The following is a 17,563-nucleotide window of genomic DNA, read 5'->3' as shown; positions in this document are numbered from 1 at the left end:
ACAGCTCGAAGGACCCCCCCCCCCCCCCGGTGAACTTAAAAATGTCCCATAAAGCAGGGGGGGGTCAAGAAAATAAATGGTTTGAAAGTGGAGAGATAAGTTTTGAAAGATAAGATTTGAGGGCTGGTACATAGCTATGAGGAAATAGAGCCAAGCGGGAATAAAATTAGAAATGCCATTTCTGAATTTAAACATTTTGAGATAAATGTAAGCTCTTACTGCACCAGTAGTGAACTTAAAAATGTTCAGTCGGTCTGTAAAAGGGATCAAGAAATAAAAGCTTCAAAACAAGATAAAAATTTTAACAATTAATTTGGGGGCTAGCTAGTAAAAAGAGAAAAGAGTACTGTTGGAATCGAACCACGAGTTACCACCTAGTTTATTGTGCGCCACCAGTTGGAATTATTTAAGAATTAGCGGAGCAATGGCTCAAAAATGTCTGCATTAGGTTGACAGCACAACGAAACCAGAAAGGAGGGGTTAGAGCAGCAAAGAACAGCATTCATTTAAACCAGTGCGGAGCAGCTATGACAATGGAGTCACAGAGGGCGGGAAACATATGCAAACACTGATTTTTATACTGGCACACTGCCAGCATGAAACCAGATGCAAATGAAGACAGTTTGTTGGGGGACAGGAGCGAAAATGTCAGGAAACTGGCAAGAAACACACATGTGGATTCGTCCTTTGAATGTGGTTTTGAGCCGCATCTTTTTCTGTTCCAGTGTGGGTTTGGTACAACAATGGAGCAAATACTAGATGCAGATTGGGCCTGAGACTTTCAAGAGCTCCTGCCGGTTACAGCAGACAGCACTGGAGCAAGATGGGTGGGGCAGTAGTCAAACTAAGTACATGGCAGCTTTGTATGCTCCTAACAGAGGCAGGGCAAGCACTCCAAAGACATGTACATATAAAGAGGGGACTATACGCAGAGCAAGGAGATTTCATCACCTTGAACTTCATTTTTAGGAAGTGTAAAATTGGATTGTAAAAAAAAAAAGCAGGGTAAACATGAGTTCCAGCTTTATGTTTTTGAGTCATGCCAATTACCTCAGTGAAAAAAGCTTAAGACTTAAATGGAAAGTGTTTCCATCAATCATATGCTATTAGAAATATAAAATGACCATTATAATTGCACCATTTGAATGCTTCCAACAGAGAAAAGAATAATCACTCCTCAAATGAATTCATTTATGTTATCCTTTTCCTTCCTCAGGAAATCTAGCTGATTCAGCAACTTCTGGGCAGTTGGCAATTTCCCTAAAGAAGTTGTTCCATCCACTGACTAGTCTTCTACACAGAGAAATATGTTTCCTAATTATACAGGAAACAATGTTCTCATGGATGTTCTCATTCTTGGAAGTCAAAACCATGGACATAACTTAAAAGTGCAACAACACTTGCGCTCACAGAGGAAGAGCTCACGGCTCATAATTTTGGAAGGGCTTTTTTCTGAAATGGAAAGGTTCTTCCGCACACTTCAGGCTCACAGCTGCCAAGAGCAGCATGTCCCAACCTGTGGGTCAGTATCCCAAAGTGGGTCACAAAGCCTCTGGAAATGAGTTGCGGGCCATCCATCCATAATGGCTGCCCTTTCCTTTGCTCTATTTTGTATTTTGGAAACCAAGACCTGACCCTGGAAACAGTATCTTCCATGTTATACATTAGTTGGTATTTTTTCTTTACTGCATGTTGAGTAAGTAAAAGTGTCATTTTTTTTCTTAGAATCTTAGAAGGGATTTAAGGGAGGAATGGAGAGGGTAGTCAAAGGCTGGAATGTAACCTCACAGGCAAAGGCTCTGTGTGTAGCAATGCCACTTGCTTGCAGTTCATAGTAGGGGCAGCTGTGCCTTTTGTGTGATGTTTGTTGATTTCTCAAAACCACCTGGTTAGCCCTGTAGAAAATAGGATGCTGAACTAGATGAGCGCCAAGGTCATAGTTTGCCTAGGGCACAAAAAAACTTTGGGCCAGCCCTGGATGGGTCACCATACCAAGTAAATTTGGACTTCTGTACATGTTGGGAACCACTGGCCAAGAGGGCCCGTGACAAAAATGACTTTGTGATACAGTTTGGAGAGAGGTTATAAATAAGTGTTTTAGCCTTTTTAATAGATACATTTAGAGTGACTATTAAGTTTTATTACCTGAATTTGTAATACAAGAGAGACACATTTGGAATCTGGAAGGGAATTGCCTTTTTGGAATCTTGAAAAAGAGGGTCAGTGTTGGGGAAATTGCAGAAAGGAACTTGTCCTTTACCATAAGCTTAAGTAATATGAATACTACAAAATCAGAGTTGCAGTATGTGATTCGAAGTAATGTCACTGGAAGAGGAAGTACAGTTAGGTGGTAGGGTAGGGATCAATGAAGCATCCTACCTGAATCTACTACCTAGGCAAAACAGGCAGTAGCAGAAGACCATGTGTGTCTTATCTTTTTTGACAATTTGGTCTACAGCCAAGACCATATGGAACAGAGGTCTGCCATCCCCCCCCCCCCCCAATCACAGTGCCTGTGGCTTTAACACAGAAGATGAAGCTTTTCCTATCACTGCACCTCTATGCTAGGAAATGCCCGGCTGCCACACAGCTGTTAAAGGCAAAAGAACCCTGACAATAAAATTCGTACCTTACTAGAAATGACCAATTGGTCTGCTTTATTGTTGGTGATGTGTTTAGTAAGTACTGAAAGAGCTTAGACACTCAATAATAATTTAAATGATATAACAGCTAGAAAGTAGTTCAAAGAATTGAGGTATGGTAAAGTATTTTAACATTTTCACAAATTAGCAGAGAATTTCCTATTTCCTACCTACCTACAAGCAGCCCTATGTGATCATGTCTCTGGCTACACGTTATATATTACAGGGACCTTAGGTTCCACCCAGGGTCACCAACCTCCAGTTGGTGAGTGGTGATCTCCTGCTAATACAATTGATCCCCAGGCATCAGAGATCAGTTCACCTAGGGGAAACAGCTGCTTTAAAAGGTAGCCTCTGTGGCATCGTACACCACTGAAGTCCCTTCCCACCCCAAACCCCACCCTCCTCGGGCTCCACTCCCAAAAACTCAGAGTATTTCCCAACCCAGAGCTGCCAACCCTAGTTCCACCAGTAAAACATCAGTTTCTCTGTGTGATGATATGCCTCCATTCAAATGTTTCCTGAGACTAGTTTAGCCTTCCAATTGTATTAAGATTTCTTTTTGATGTGTAACCTACACTACAATTACGAGGCCACAGCTGGTGGCTTTCATTGCTTGGGATTAGCACATTTCAGTGAATGTTTCTCTGCATTTGACATCCCCTCATCATCCTCTGTTAAGAGCGTCTGGATGGGCTTTGCTGAGAAGACCTACACTGAAAGAGGAAGAGAACTTCTGTGAAGAGCCCTAGACTAAAGCAGTCCATCAAAAGAGGTCTGTTTATAAATCCAGGATTTTAGAAAGAAATGAAAAGCACATCTTGGGGGAGTGGGTTGGTCTTTAGAAGTTAACAACTCTCGATATTAGCAGTGATTAATGTCTGTTTGATACAGACCTTTCCCCAGAGCTGTAGAAATTTGAAGAGGAGATTTTTTTTTAATGTAAATAAAGTACAAACTACTCTGACTGTAATTAAAATAAAATAAAATCTACTCTGAGCATAATGAATTTCTCCTAAATTCAAATGTCATAAAAACATAATGCCCCAGGTCTCTCTAGCATGAGATGTTCTTATCTGAAATACACTGTGAACCCTGAAAAAAAGACCACAAGGAATAAGACTAAAAGGGGAACTCTTCAGCAACTAAGTAAAACATGATGATATACATACGGGTGCATCCTCCTTCATCAAAGCCATAAAATCCATGAGCACAGCGATCACACTTCTTTCCGGCAACACCTGGTTGGCAATGGCACTGTCCAGTTTCATCACAGTCAAAGGATTTAGATCCAAATGAATTACAGTTGCATGGAACACAGCCTCTGGATGACTGTACGCCAAAGGTTCCAGGCTGTCACAGGAAGCAGAGGGAAAGCTTTTAGTCTTTCTACCTTAAGTGGAGGATTAAGGATTAATGAATAGCTTGGCAACTGTTATACTTTAAAAAAGCACCCAGACCTCTTGGCTTGTTATGCAAAACTAGTGAAGATTCCTACATTTGTTTGTCTAGCAGTTTCACACTCATGCCAAAGGAAGAATAAACAGTGCACAGCCGTACCTATTCAATAAATGTAGAGGCCTGGCAACTCTACTTGTCACCAGATGCTGCTTTTAATTTACCTGAATTCATATGGGAAGGCTGAATTATATAACAAAAAATGTAAACATCCAAAATTTGAAATATAAAAAGTATTGTTTGTATTTGTTATGAACACACAGACACAGAATAATACATACAGAAATACAAAGAAATTAAGTTTTGCACACCCCAACATTAATTTGAAATCTTGTTACCCTAATTTGCTATTTCAGGTATCACACATTTTAAATTAACTTTGGTTCTAATGCCTGAAAAAGTATACACATTTTCCAACATGTTACACTGGTACTAAAATTAACTGCTATCTCACAACTCTCCCTGTCTCTCCATGCCCCTACTTTGGGGGTAGGGTCTAAGGCCTTGGCCTTTCGCCACAAACTCCATTTATAATTTAAGTCCTGCGTTCTGATCCATAACGCCAAGACAACTTCAGTATGAAACCAACGTGCTTGGTTCAAGTTTCTGCTTTAGAGGCTGGTTCCACCACAAAGCAAGTAGAGACCATCTATATATCTGCATATAGCTAGCCACATTCATTTTTCACTGCTATTTACTAAGGAAACACACATTTCAGCAAGAAGAGAAAGAAATACTTACACTCATGCAATTAAATTCTAAGGTTTAATTAAATCTGAAACCATCTCATTTGTTGTTGCTTTTTCAAAGTGAAAAAAGGAAAGGAAGTAAAATTCTCCAGACAGCCATGCAGAACAATATAGCCAAGTCAAAAGCACAGCATGCAAAATTGTCTCCCAATACATAGCATGATAAAAGATAGTAAATTCTACTTGTAAGGAAAAAAGACAAAAATAAATTCCCTTTCAGACCAAAATTCTGTGCATAAGCCACAATTCTGTCAATGTGAAAAGGATTCTGATCAGTGACTAATGTTCACTTAAAAGAATATTTTATTTTCCTTCTGATATACTACATAAATATCACAAATGTTCTGAAATACCAGAGCCTAGATTTTTTAAAAAGGGTGCTCTGGCACTTGTTTTCTTAAATGGTACTCCTTCCATCTATGAAACAGATAACCTCTTTTAGAAGGAGGAGAAGGAGGAGGAGATTGGATTTATACCTCGCCCTTCACTCCCCAAAGGAGTCTCAGGGGTTTATAATCCCTTTCCCTTCCCCTCCCCACAACAGACACCCTGTGAGGTAGGTGGGAGAGCTCCTCTGAGGACTGCCCTTGAGAGAACAGCACTGAAAGAACTTATGATTGACCCAAAGTCACATGTGGAGGAGTGGGGAATCAAACTCTGGTTCTTCCAGATTAAAGTATGCGGTCCTAACCACTACACTAAACTGGCTTTCATTTTGAAAATGAGGGCAGATTAAAAAATAGTATAGGTAGCAGCATGGGAATTTTCACTTTCAAAGGAAAAATGGCATAAATTCCACTGGTACACCCAAGCCCTTGCAGGAAATAGATATTTGGAACACACTGTAAAGAATGTAAATGAATAAATGGTTCCCGGAGATGGGTTCTTTAATGGCACCTGCTGGTAATGTTAACTTTGAGCTACTGGCTTCATGCACACTGATTTTTTGTACAATACTGGAAGTGCTTGAAAACCTAATTCAAAGCCAAACCAGATGTTAGAGTCACGTCTGTGGTCCCCAGACTGGACTATCTATCCCTGCAGCCACACAGCAGCTGCAAGAACAATCTGGTTTTTAAAACGGAAATCTTGCTTTCCCGTCCACATATTTTCCCAAACAAAACTGCTTCTGGGGAAGTTATTTCTCCCTTCTTAGCTATTCCATGTGCACAGAATACTGCACCTGGGGTAGCCAAAAAGGGGGAAATAACTGTTGGGAAAATTGGCAAAATAGTTAAATATTCAGATATTGCAATGGATCTTTGCTTCACTGGAGAGCAGGCATTTTCTTCTATGCAAAAATCTTTATTTCTAAGGGAAGGGTTCACAGGAAATCTACAAAACAACAAAGACACATAAGACTACATCTTTACACTTTTACCACATGGTCTACAACAATGGAGATTCTTCTTCTTCTTCTTGACCCCTAGAAGGAAATCACTTGATTGCATTAACCAATGATTGTTAGTAAATAGACTTCAGTTTTCCCAGGCTTTCTTCCCATTGGCTCTGTGCCAGGTTCCCTTCTAGGTCGGTCTAAACAACAGCACACAAGGTAAACACACATTAACCCTATAATGACTGAATTTTAGACCTTGAAACACATATATTTCCAACAATAACTACCCTGGAACCTTTTGGGGTTGGGAAAACTACATGGAGAGGAAGGCAGGAGTTCCTCCTTCCCCCATGTCATAGCTGCTGTATGGCTGCAGGGAGAGAATGGAGTCTGAGGAACCTGGATTGGACTTTCTCTTTAAAAAGGTACTATCCACTTTGACTCTCAGAGTGGTATGCAAAGGCACCAACCACCAAATGACCATCTTTGCACACACCACTGACAGCAAGAAGTTAGTGAAAGCAATGACTGCCTGCATATAGGAGGCAGTCATGTGGACTGGCTGTCACATATTTATAGTTCCATTTACAAAGAGGGTAACTTAATATGGGGTAACTTGAGAAAATGAATTATACATTACATTGTTTATGGGTCTATCCCTGTCCTGGCAGACAGATGTAATCTGGGACTTCCTGAGGGTCCAGTTTGGATTTTGACTGTGGCGTGCGGGGAAAGACTTAAACCTTCCTGCCTGTGCCATTTTGCTGCCCTGAAAATCTATTTTCCCCACTAGGAAACTGAAGTATGTATACTGATGGCTACACCTAAGTTTCCCCAGGCTGCAGTCAGACGTGCCATTTGGCACAGAGGGGGAGCGTTCCTATTTCCTCCAGTGGAAATTGAAATGGAGTCCCGCAATCCTACACCCCTTGGTACTGTGGGCTCAGCCTGTCACTGCCTGATCAGACAACTTGTTTGGGTGAGTGGGTTGTTTTTGTTTTGGGAGGGGTTTGCCTTTTTTTCTCTCATGTACATAAACGAGGAATTGAACCCCCAAGGCAGTCCATGACTATGGATCATTTATGCGGTTATGTGCATACCACTAAGCAAGCAAAAGAAGTGGTGCCAAGTCAGGATGGATTGGGTAGCCCTTCCCGATGGCTTGAGAGTGCTTGCACACTCAGCAGAAAGTCCGTCTGTGGCCAATCGGACTTTCCCCAGTGTCTTTTAACTCTGCTTCTGTGGCTGAGCAGCACAGGTTGCTTATGACTGTGGGACCTTTCCCAGATGTTGCTGTCTGATCGTTCCGTTTAGATCCGTCAGGCATTCACAGCTGTGTCAGATCTAAAGGCACGTCTGACTGCAGCCCCAGTGGGGAAAACAGCATCTTTCTCAGGCCATTTTAGATTGGGAAAATGGGGCAGACACAAAAAAGCATAACATATAGTTAAGGTCAAAGACTGATATCTGGTAAACATAATCATGTTGGCATCAAGTTCTACTGTTATCCAAGTTCTGGTGCAATATTTTTATTCTTAATATATTAGTTTATATGTTGGTTATGTATTTATGAGCCATATTTGTTTTAAATGTTCCATTTTGATAAATCTACGAAACTGTTCAAATGTCTGCAGAAGATATCCATTAGATATTCAGATAAATACCTGCATATATTTCTGAACCATGTTGCTAATTATAGTACTTTTCTCTAGGAAGCTTGCAGTTTACAATTATTATTTGTTTGGATTTCCCCTTCTCCCCAGTTAATAACGCCAGTTTTGTTAAATTGCAAGCCTCCTATGGCCAACTGACTATAAAAAAGAAGGAAGCAGAAAATAAGGTAGATTTTAATGCATATTTATTGCTTTTCAGATTTACTATAAGAGTATGAAAATGACTACATGCAAAGTACAGCTTAATATTAATATTGTTATTACTGCCAAGTTAACATATCTTCATCAGGCAAGGCCTGCTTAAACCTGAGAAGGGTACAGTACCCCTACATCAACTAATGGTAACTTCATGGAACAACTTCAGCAGGGGTAATGATGAGATCTCTGAATGTTTCCTTAAAATTAAATGGCAGCTGAGTGGGAGGGGGGGTAAATTTCCTCACTGCACACATACACAGCTGCCACTCAATCTTAAGGAAACACTCAGAGAGAAACTCAGGAGGACTGGATGGCAATACCTGGCTTGCTTCTTCCCAAGATGAGAAAGATGTGGACTATGGTGCACTATGAGAATCAAATTACAGAGTTTGAGGCCCCGGTCACACAAAAGGTTTGGGGTCGGGAGAGGGACGGATCGGGGGCGCAGCAAACAGGTGCGATCCCACCGCAACATCTGGGAAGCATTGCGCACCTGTCCCCGATCCGGCCCTTCCACCCGAAAAGCCACAGCAAAAATACACCACCTACCGAGGTGGACCTTCCAGCACAGCTGCATCAAGCCCGGCCATGGGATCGCCGGTGCGTCCTTCTGCCGGTGCATCCCAGGGTCCTGGCTGAACTGTGCATGCTCACACATGCGCAGTTTGGCAGCGTCCCTTTCCCCACCGTGGCTTCCCCCGGCATCTGATCATGCCGGGGAGGAAATGCGCCGTGGCTCAGGGGATCAATGTGATCCCGCTGCCGCGTGTTTCTTTTGGTATGGCTTTAAAAAGCCGCACTTTGCCCGTACCTCTCCCCCGTGTGGCAGGGATGACAGTAAGTTGAAGTTTTGGTGCCCTAGTTGGCTCCTATCTCACTGCTCATTTTAAGTTACATATAATTTAGAGTATTGAATTTTCTTCTTTGTTTTCTATGCCAATGTTTTTAAGAATATTTCTAAAAGAAAAATAATAAATATTAAATGTTATCCAATGACTATACTCATCCTCTAAGAAATAGTCTTGCAGTTTAGTACGGCCCCGCTCTATAATTATGGGAGATAAATTGGTGCTCTCAGGTGGCAGATTACATGTCTTGGCAATCTCCAGTGCTATCGACATCCCTGCCTTGCTGCCTCCTCTTCTATGTCTTCATTGCCCACACCAAAGCAGCTAACTTTCCATCCCTTCTTCCCCTGGTCTGTGCACACATAGTGCAGAAAGCCAAGCATGGCCAAAAGAGTTTCCTGACTTCTCAGAAGATAACTCTCAGGAGAATTTGGGGAGCCTTATCAGGTATGTGCAGCTTGCTGTGCTGTGTTCAAAGATGTGATGGAATGAAAAGGAAAGAAGCATTAGCTGCCCCAGGTATAGGAAGCAGGCAGAAGTACTCAGAGGAGAGGAGAGGATGGCTGCCTCAGGCAGGCAGGGGTGGCAACATCGAGCAGCATGCCCTGTCAAACCACCACTGTGCTTTCTTCATGCTTTAAAGGAACTTAATTAGTGCCTGGTGGCAGTTTAACTCTAAGGTAGACTTAGTTATTAAAACTCTGCACTGATTTGTGTAGGACCACGAGACTGGTTCTCAAGATATATAAAACAGTGACCTTACAATATATGGCATAATAATAATTCCCTAATGCACACCCACATTGTAGTAGCCCTGCTATGTATATACATGCTTGAGCCATCAAGTAATTATGGGCGCAACACTTTCTTTACCGCAAGGACTTCCCCAATTTAAGTCAACGGATGAAGACAATCTGTGTACTTAATCCTTTACATAAGCAGATATACTCCCACACTGAGGTGAATTGTCAGTCCTTGTTGCATTGCTTATCATTTCTCTCTTTTTTATGGTTATTGCCAAAGGTAATGGGGAATTTCATTAAGCTGACTACTTCTAAATTCATAACAAATTGATGGCTATATAAAGGTAAAATGTGCCATTGAATCACAACTGACTCACGTCAATCCCATAAAGTTCCACCTCAGGGGTTTTCAAGGCAAGAGATGATAAGAGGTGCTTTGCCATTGCCCTCCTTTGCATAGAGCCCCAGTCTTCCTTGGGGGGAAGTACTGTCCAAGTACCAACCCTGCTTAGCTTCCAAGCACTGACAAGATGAGGCTAGTCTGGGCTATTATGGCTGCAATGCATATATATATATGCCAGTAAAAAAACCCCAAACAAACTGGAAGCCCTATTAAATAGTGTCTAAGACATATTCCTAAATAAGTGTAGAAAGAACTGCAATCTCAGCCACTGTTCATGTTTCTGAACATGCTACACATTGTAGTAGGCAATGTTGTGACAGTTGACAAAACATTTAAATGATACTTTATTGCTTTCTGTTATATTGTTAAAGCATTACAACACAGCACAACCACATGCTGGAATACAGAGCATGCTGTACATGGTCTTTTTGATTACCAAAGTAGCAGGTCTGAAAGCACCCCGTGGGCACCCACTTGCACTTATGAAACCCCTTCTTGGAGGAGGGCCTTGGATTTGCTGGGTGGCTGATGGGTTCTCTTTCCGTATATACACCTGCCTGCTCAGTTCACATCGTTTACCCGCAAATCCTGATTTACAGATACATCTCCCTGACACATCACAGTGCAGTGACATAGATCCTAGAGGACTGCAGCCACATGGTATGCAGAACTGCTTTTCTGTAGCCCAAAAGTAGTTGGTCTTTTGAAGAGAAAGAAAAGTAATGTGTTAGAAAACCAAGGTATAGAGTAATAGAATAAATGCAGGGGGGGAAAGGCTGAGAAAGCATATCAGGCTAATAAGAATATGAAATTAAAATGCACATAGAGTCCAAAGGTAATATATATATAAAAACAATGTGTGAGGACTGGCCTGGGCTGCCTGTAAGAACCTCACCCCTGCATGTCTATCTCAGACCAAAAACATCACCAATCAGTGGTCCTGGAAGAGCAAGGTTCTGGTGGCACCAGTAGTGAGGGGAAGTTTGATTGTCAGCTGACCTACAGTGATGAATGGGCATCTCCTGGTCTTGAACTGAATGGCTGAGCAGCAGGCCCTCTGCTGCCAGTGGGAGAGGCATGACTGGAGAAGAATGGGGTTAAACTGGGTTAGACGGGAACTGATGGGGCGTGGACAGTGAAGCTGTATGGGAGGAAGGGAGAAGGCTGTATGGAAGGGAATGGAAGCAAGGTAAGGGTGGAAATAAAGAGCAATTGGGACTGAGGGATATGGGGAGAGGAGTAGAAGAGCACATCCAAAGGCAACAAAGTGAAAGAAGGGGCCCACGCTACAAAAATCCAGTGTGGGAAACACTGAAAGAATAGAGGAGCCTGACTCAGGAGGAGAGTGACTGGGAGCTAGGTTACTGCTTTCAAGGCTTAAGCCAAGAAAGAGACCCAGGTGTTAAGCAGGGGAATATCTAACTGTAATTGGTCTTGAAATAAAAGAACAGACTTTGAAGCAACTTCCTTATGAACCAGTGTATTCCATGGATTGAAGCTATGACATGCTAGAGGGATGGAAAAGGTGTTTGTTTTACAACTTCAATGTATTTATTTGTCCATGGGTGCCCAATAGGGTTGCCAACCTCCAGGTGCTGACTGGAGATTTCCTGGGATTACAACTGATCTTCAGGACACAGAGATCAGTTCAAGAAAATGGCCACTTTGGAAGGTGGACTCTATGGCATTATACCCTATTTAATTCCCTCCCCTCTCCAAACCCCGTCCTTCTCAGGCTCCACCCCCAACCCAGAGCTGGCAACCATAGTACCCAATAGCGTAAGCTTTGTTCTGAATTACAGTTTATAATGTTCCAGTTACATTAACGTTAGGGTTGCCAAGCCCCCTGGTTTGGCAGGGGTCTCCCGCTTTTTGGGGGGTACTACCCGCTGCCGGCCAGCTGGCTGATGGGGAAGCCCCACCCCCAAGCCCCAACACCTGCAACCACCCTTCTCCCACCACACCCGCAATCACTTTAAGTGCAGGGAACTGGTGTTTCCCGCGCACCCAATCTCCAAGTGGAGACTGGGTGTGCGAAACCTTCCAGCGGGCAGGCAGGTGGGGCGGATGTCCCCAACGTGACGTCATCACATCGGGGATGCCCCACCCCCTCCGGGAACGCTCCCCAAAGTCCCCCACTGGGGGCTAAAATGGACTTGGCAACCCTAATTAACATACTTGCATCTGAGAAAAGAGTTACCACAAAACATGAAAATGCTAATAGTATTAACTGAGTGACATTTGTAAGAATTTATCCTGACAAAGTCAGCCTTTATTGCTTAAAAAAAAATCAAGATTTCTTGGTTCAGATCAGAGTAAAACCTCATAATGCTACCTTCAAAATAAAGGGAACATCACAGTTTCAAATTTTCTCCTCTTGCTGCAGCTACAGTGATAGGCAATGGGATAGCTAACCAAGAAAAAAGAAAATTCTTCATGCCCTTTCCCCTCCTTCTTCACTCCCAGTCTCCACTTGGAGATTGGGTGCGCGGGTGGTCAAGAAGGAAGGTTTCTTCTGCCTCACATCTTCCTTTCTTGTGCTCCTTCCTGAGCCCTCACATGTACAATGCTGAAGGTTACCATTGCACTCTGTGAAATGTAGTCCTCTAATAACAGGCATCCAGGAAATTCTATTTCCGACACTGCAGAAACACTGTGGGAGCAATCCTAAGCAGCTCTAAGTGGAAATGAATCTCTCATTATTCAATGGAGTTTACTCCCAGGAAAGTGGCCTTCAAATTACAATCTATATTTCTGAGACCCTCAGAAAGGAAGCAGGGGAAAGGAAGGAAAATATTATCTCATGCTAAATTGCCATCTGGCCTACTGCCACAGTATTGCCACTGTGTGTCACAGTAGCAGTGAATACAATTGGAAAGGAGTTGGATAACACAGAGAATCCTCATGGGCTGCACAGAGAACCCCCTATGATGTTCCTGAGAATATCATGGAATCTTCAGAACTGGGTTCCGGATGACCCTGACCATGTGCTGACACCTCAGTTTTCTGAGTCTGATTCCAAGGTAAGTTGGGGAGGGGAGCTCTTCAATAATGATTACCCCATAACCATCCATGACAGAGAAGAGATCTGAATCTGGATCTCTGCACATGTCATCTGATATTCCATCCACTACTTCATACTAGCTTACATGTATCTAGAGTGCTCAGAGAATGAAAAACATTAGCAGCAATGCTGCATATAGAAGCAGATTACCACAGCATGAGATCTTGTGAAATCACTGAGTGACTACACTTTCACTCAGAAGCTCATATTAGTTGTAACAGAGTTCTCAAAAAGAGGGGGAAGTATAAGGCAGAAGCTTTACCAAATTCTGTATCTGGACATTTTTTGTACATAACCTTCATTGAATTTGGATAGGGTTTAGACAGTAATGGAGTTGATATAGCAGATATTTTTAGTGACTTTTGCCCACAGACAAGAGTAAAACCATTCAGACAGCTCATAGTTAAGCATGGTTGCTCATAAACAAATATGATTTCAGTGGTGATCACTCCACAATGAACAAGCAAAGGATTGCAAACTAGAATTACATATATGTCAAAATACTAGGGTGGAATATTTAATTTACAACCCATGACATTGAAAGATGACAAAGAAAACTCTTTCACATAATAGAAAGGCAAGTGCTCAAAACATTTTGGGGTTTTTTTTGGCCAGTCAGTCATTCTGTCAACATTTCTCTTTCACAGATCTTAAATACACATTCTTTCATACGTAGTAAATATTCACGGTATATTTATTTTGCTTGACTTAAATTCCCCCCCCCAAAGTGGACAAGTTCTGTGCACTGAATATATCATGTTCTATTTAGCACTCAAATGCTGAGAGAGAGAGAGAGAGAGAGAGAGAGAGAGAGAGAGAGAGAGAGAGAGAGAGAGAGATTAGCATCCTTTGTTCTATGTTTGAAATTATGCATGAAGTTTCATCTGAATCAGAACATATTCCATTATAACAAACAGGAAGGGGGATCATCTAGGCTAGATCTGCTTCTTATGGCTTACCTTACACGCATCACATCGACGCCCTACAATGTTGGGCTTGCAATCACACTGTCCAGTCTGCATATTGCAGATTTCTGAGAATGAGCCATTGATATTACAGCGGCAAGCTACAGAGAAACCAAGACAGGTTCATAATTCATGCATTTTTGGAGGACATGAAATATATGTTGAATAAAAGGAACTCTTAAGTTATACATATGAATACTTATTATGAAAATCCAAAGCTAGTAACTCTGAGCAAAAGATGACATAGGCTAAACCTAAACCAATCCTTTCTATAGCATGCTATCTCAGCTTATACCTTTTTTGTTTAAATTTTTATCTTCATCTTATTCTAGGATAGGAAGAAGTGCAGGGACATGATATCAGTCCAAGGTACAAGATCACTTCCAGCAAATAACTGGAAGTGATGTCACAGCATTGGTGTGATGATCTAGCTTTCATCATAGAGTTTTGGGTGAATCCTAGAGTGTCACACCAACACCGTGATGTTCCTTTCAATTATTTTTTGGAAGTGACATTGCACTATGGCAATAATTCTGGTTTTATTTTTTTCCTTGCTGCTCAAACCATTTTGCAATAAAACAAAGAAAAAATTAAAATAGACTAGAAACTTGACGTACTACAATGTTAATATAATTAAATATTACTAAAAGCAAGTAAGGACAAACCCCATCTAAACAGTACAGTCTTACACTGCTGCCTAAACTGGATGATAGAAGAGGCAGCCCTTATTCTAACTGGTCGACCATTCCAATAAGAACAGAGACACTACAGAAACATTTTTGTCTTAAGAGAGGAGATCCTCCAACTAGCTTAGATACATCGAGTCTTCTCATCATTGATCCCTTGTTGTGAGGATTTCAACATCCGTTCAGGCTCAGACTGTACATGGGACCCAGGAGGTAAAGTGCTTTAAAGGTCAAAACCAGCAATTGAATAGGATCCTGAAACAAACAGCTAGTGCAGCTACTGTAATACTACTGCCATTTGGGTAGTCCAACTAACAACTGTAAATAGTGATACTGCTGCATTCTGTATTGATTACAGCTACCAAATCATCTTCAGGGGATGGGGCATATTGGGGTAGAACACATTACAGTTATCTACTCTCCTGAAATGGATCAGTGTGGCCAGATCAGCTAGTCCAAAAAGGTTAAAAAATGGCTACATGCAGGTAATAGAAAGCACTCCTAGCAATAACACCAAGCTTCTAGAGAAGGAGGAGGAGGTGGTGGTGCAGCAGCTCTTCAGGCCAAGAAAGAGATGTGGTATGGCAGAACTTAAATCTGCTCTCTTCACACCACAGTCCTGATCCCACGCGGTCCCCCGTGATGAACTGACCTCAAAAACCAAGATGCTTAGTGCATAAAACTCAGAGAGCTGGGAGATTAGGGGTTAATGCCTCACTGAAAAGCAGTTTGAGTGACAGGCTGCTGCCTGCTTGCATCCTCTTCAGGGCTTTTTTTGTAGAAAAAGCCCAGCAGGAACTCATTAGCATAATAGGCCACACCCAACAGCAGACACTCATTAGCATATTAGGCTACAAGCTTGACAGCACAGCCTATTAGCATATTAGGCTGCACCCCCATGTTACCAGAAGTGTGGTCATCCAGCCACACCCACCTTTTTCTTCTTATTCTGTTTACGTTATTGTCAAAACCCAGGGCTTTTTTTGTAGCAGGAACTCCTTTGCATGTTAGGCCACACACCCCTAATGTAGCCAATTCTAATGAGTTTGTGCTGTTGGGTGTGGCCTATTATGCTAATGAGTTCCTGCTGGGTTTGGCCAACGCAGGAACCAGCCAGAACTCCGTTCCTGTGCATTCCTGCCCAAAAATAGCCCTGCTCTTCTCTCTGATTGGTCAGCACCAGCTGAGAAGAGAAGAGTCAGTCATCATTTGGATTTTGACTTGGCAGTTGCCAGTCAGGAGGAGTGTGTGTGTGTGTCAATCTGAGGGAAGCAGACAAGTCACTTTTTTGTTTCAACTTTATTTCATGTCAAGAACCATTTCCAAAGGAGTTTTATAAGAGGGCTCCTATTGAGTTACAGTAAAAATCTCTGGCCTGAGAAAAAGCTAAATAACTCATTTAACACAGGGTGGGACACAAAGAACGTTATAAGTTTATAATTCAAACACGCTACTAAGAGGCTGCTCAGTCAGAGTGGTGAACAGTGTTTTGTTGTGAAAATTTGCCTCATAGAACAGAAGGAGCAGGGGTCCATCATACCCCCATACAGCTGCTATTTAAAGGAAAAATCATAACTGCTCTGGTCCTAAAAAGCAGCTGTTCATCTCTGCTACAACCTCTAGGCATGGTGTATGGCATTTATTTTCTTCTGTATACTTGTAGTGAGATATAAATAATCAATAGCCGTTACAACACTAATAGCTGAGAAATGGAATGTTCTAAACTGTGCTGATGATCATATAGTAACAAAAATTAGGGGTTTACTTTAATTCCCTCTCCTAACCTGCCTTGAAGAATAACCTTCAGCTATATGCAGTACAAAACTGTGATGTTTCCATAATAAAAAACAAATCTGAAATATAAGTGAAATAGATCCTGGATATTTGTTTCACCATATTTGTTTCAGAATGTTTAAGAAGAAGAATGCAGGAATTCTGGAAGGCGGCAACAGCAACAAAGCCCGGCTGTCATCTGAATTGGCTAATGCAAATGGCACTGCCACTACTGGTAAAGGGGAAAAGAAAAAAAGAAAATGATTTCCAAATATAATTTGAGCGCAAGACTCCCGTTTGCAAGTTTCCTAGCTCAAATTTGATTCTTTAATGAACAGTAAAAATTGAAAACAACAAAGTAAAGGCAGTCCCTCTGATTTTACTGCTTCAGGGCAAACTCCATGGAAGCCTGCCCAAGAAATATGCAAAAAAGGAAATCTAGATGTAATAGGGCAAAAAAAAGAAGAAGAAGAAGGGTAACTGCGAACACAAAGACATGACTATATTGAGAATTTCTACTATCAACACAGCTAACAAAAAAAGCAAAGAACGTTAAGTATAAAAATGTATCTCTTCTTTTTAAATTGTGTGTTTTAAAAATTGTAACTCCTGATACGGTCTTCCATGCTGCTGTCTCTGTTGGGAAAATGTTTAGAGCTTCAGGCATGTCAGTGACTCAAGGAGAGTGGCACAATGTCAGGAGCCGCAATTCCATTCTTAGTTTGAATTTTCAAACCTGTTGCTTTGACAATGAAATGTTAAAGAGTAAATCAAAATGCCCTACAACAGTACATTACATTATGCTATTAATCAATTGAATGCTGTTTCTGATTTGGAACTGCAATGCATGTGGACATGGATGCCACAGATACTTCATTATTTTTTCCTAATTTCCCCCAAGTTTCCCAATCCCCTATACTCTTTTTTCATGGAGTGACCTTCTTAGGCACACACAACAGCTTCCCTGGCATTTGGGCTCCAAGTCATGTACTTTATGAAGAATCTTTATTGTTCTCTTTTGG

The 17,563-nt window shown here is 41.7% G+C and overlaps 1 protein-coding gene across 1 annotated transcript in view; it reads right to left on the bottom strand.

Moving 5' to 3' along the window:
- LAMA2 (laminin subunit alpha 2) overlaps window positions 1-17,563 on the bottom strand; it is a 755,002-nt gene that overhangs the window by 249,904 nt on the left and 487,535 nt on the right. Inside the window, exons 20-21 of the mRNA XM_015416769.1 lie at window positions 14,077-14,183; window positions 3,815-3,995 (exon numbers count right to left, since the gene is read on the bottom strand). Of these exons, the coding sequence (XP_015272255.1) occupies window positions 3,815-3,995; window positions 14,077-14,183 (288 nt within the window). The remainder of the gene's footprint in view (window positions 1-3,814; window positions 3,996-14,076; window positions 14,184-17,563) is intronic.

The sequence above is a fragment of the Gekko japonicus genome, unplaced genomic scaffold, assembly GCF_001447785.1.
Source record: "Gekko japonicus isolate JY-2015 unplaced genomic scaffold, Gekko_japonicus_V1.1 scaffold92, whole genome shotgun sequence".
Classification (NCBI taxonomy): Eukaryota; Metazoa; Chordata; class Lepidosauria; order Squamata; family Gekkonidae; genus Gekko; species Gekko japonicus.
The sequence above is the reverse complement of the archived record's forward strand: the minus strand, read 5'-3'. Positions and strand labels throughout refer to the sequence as shown.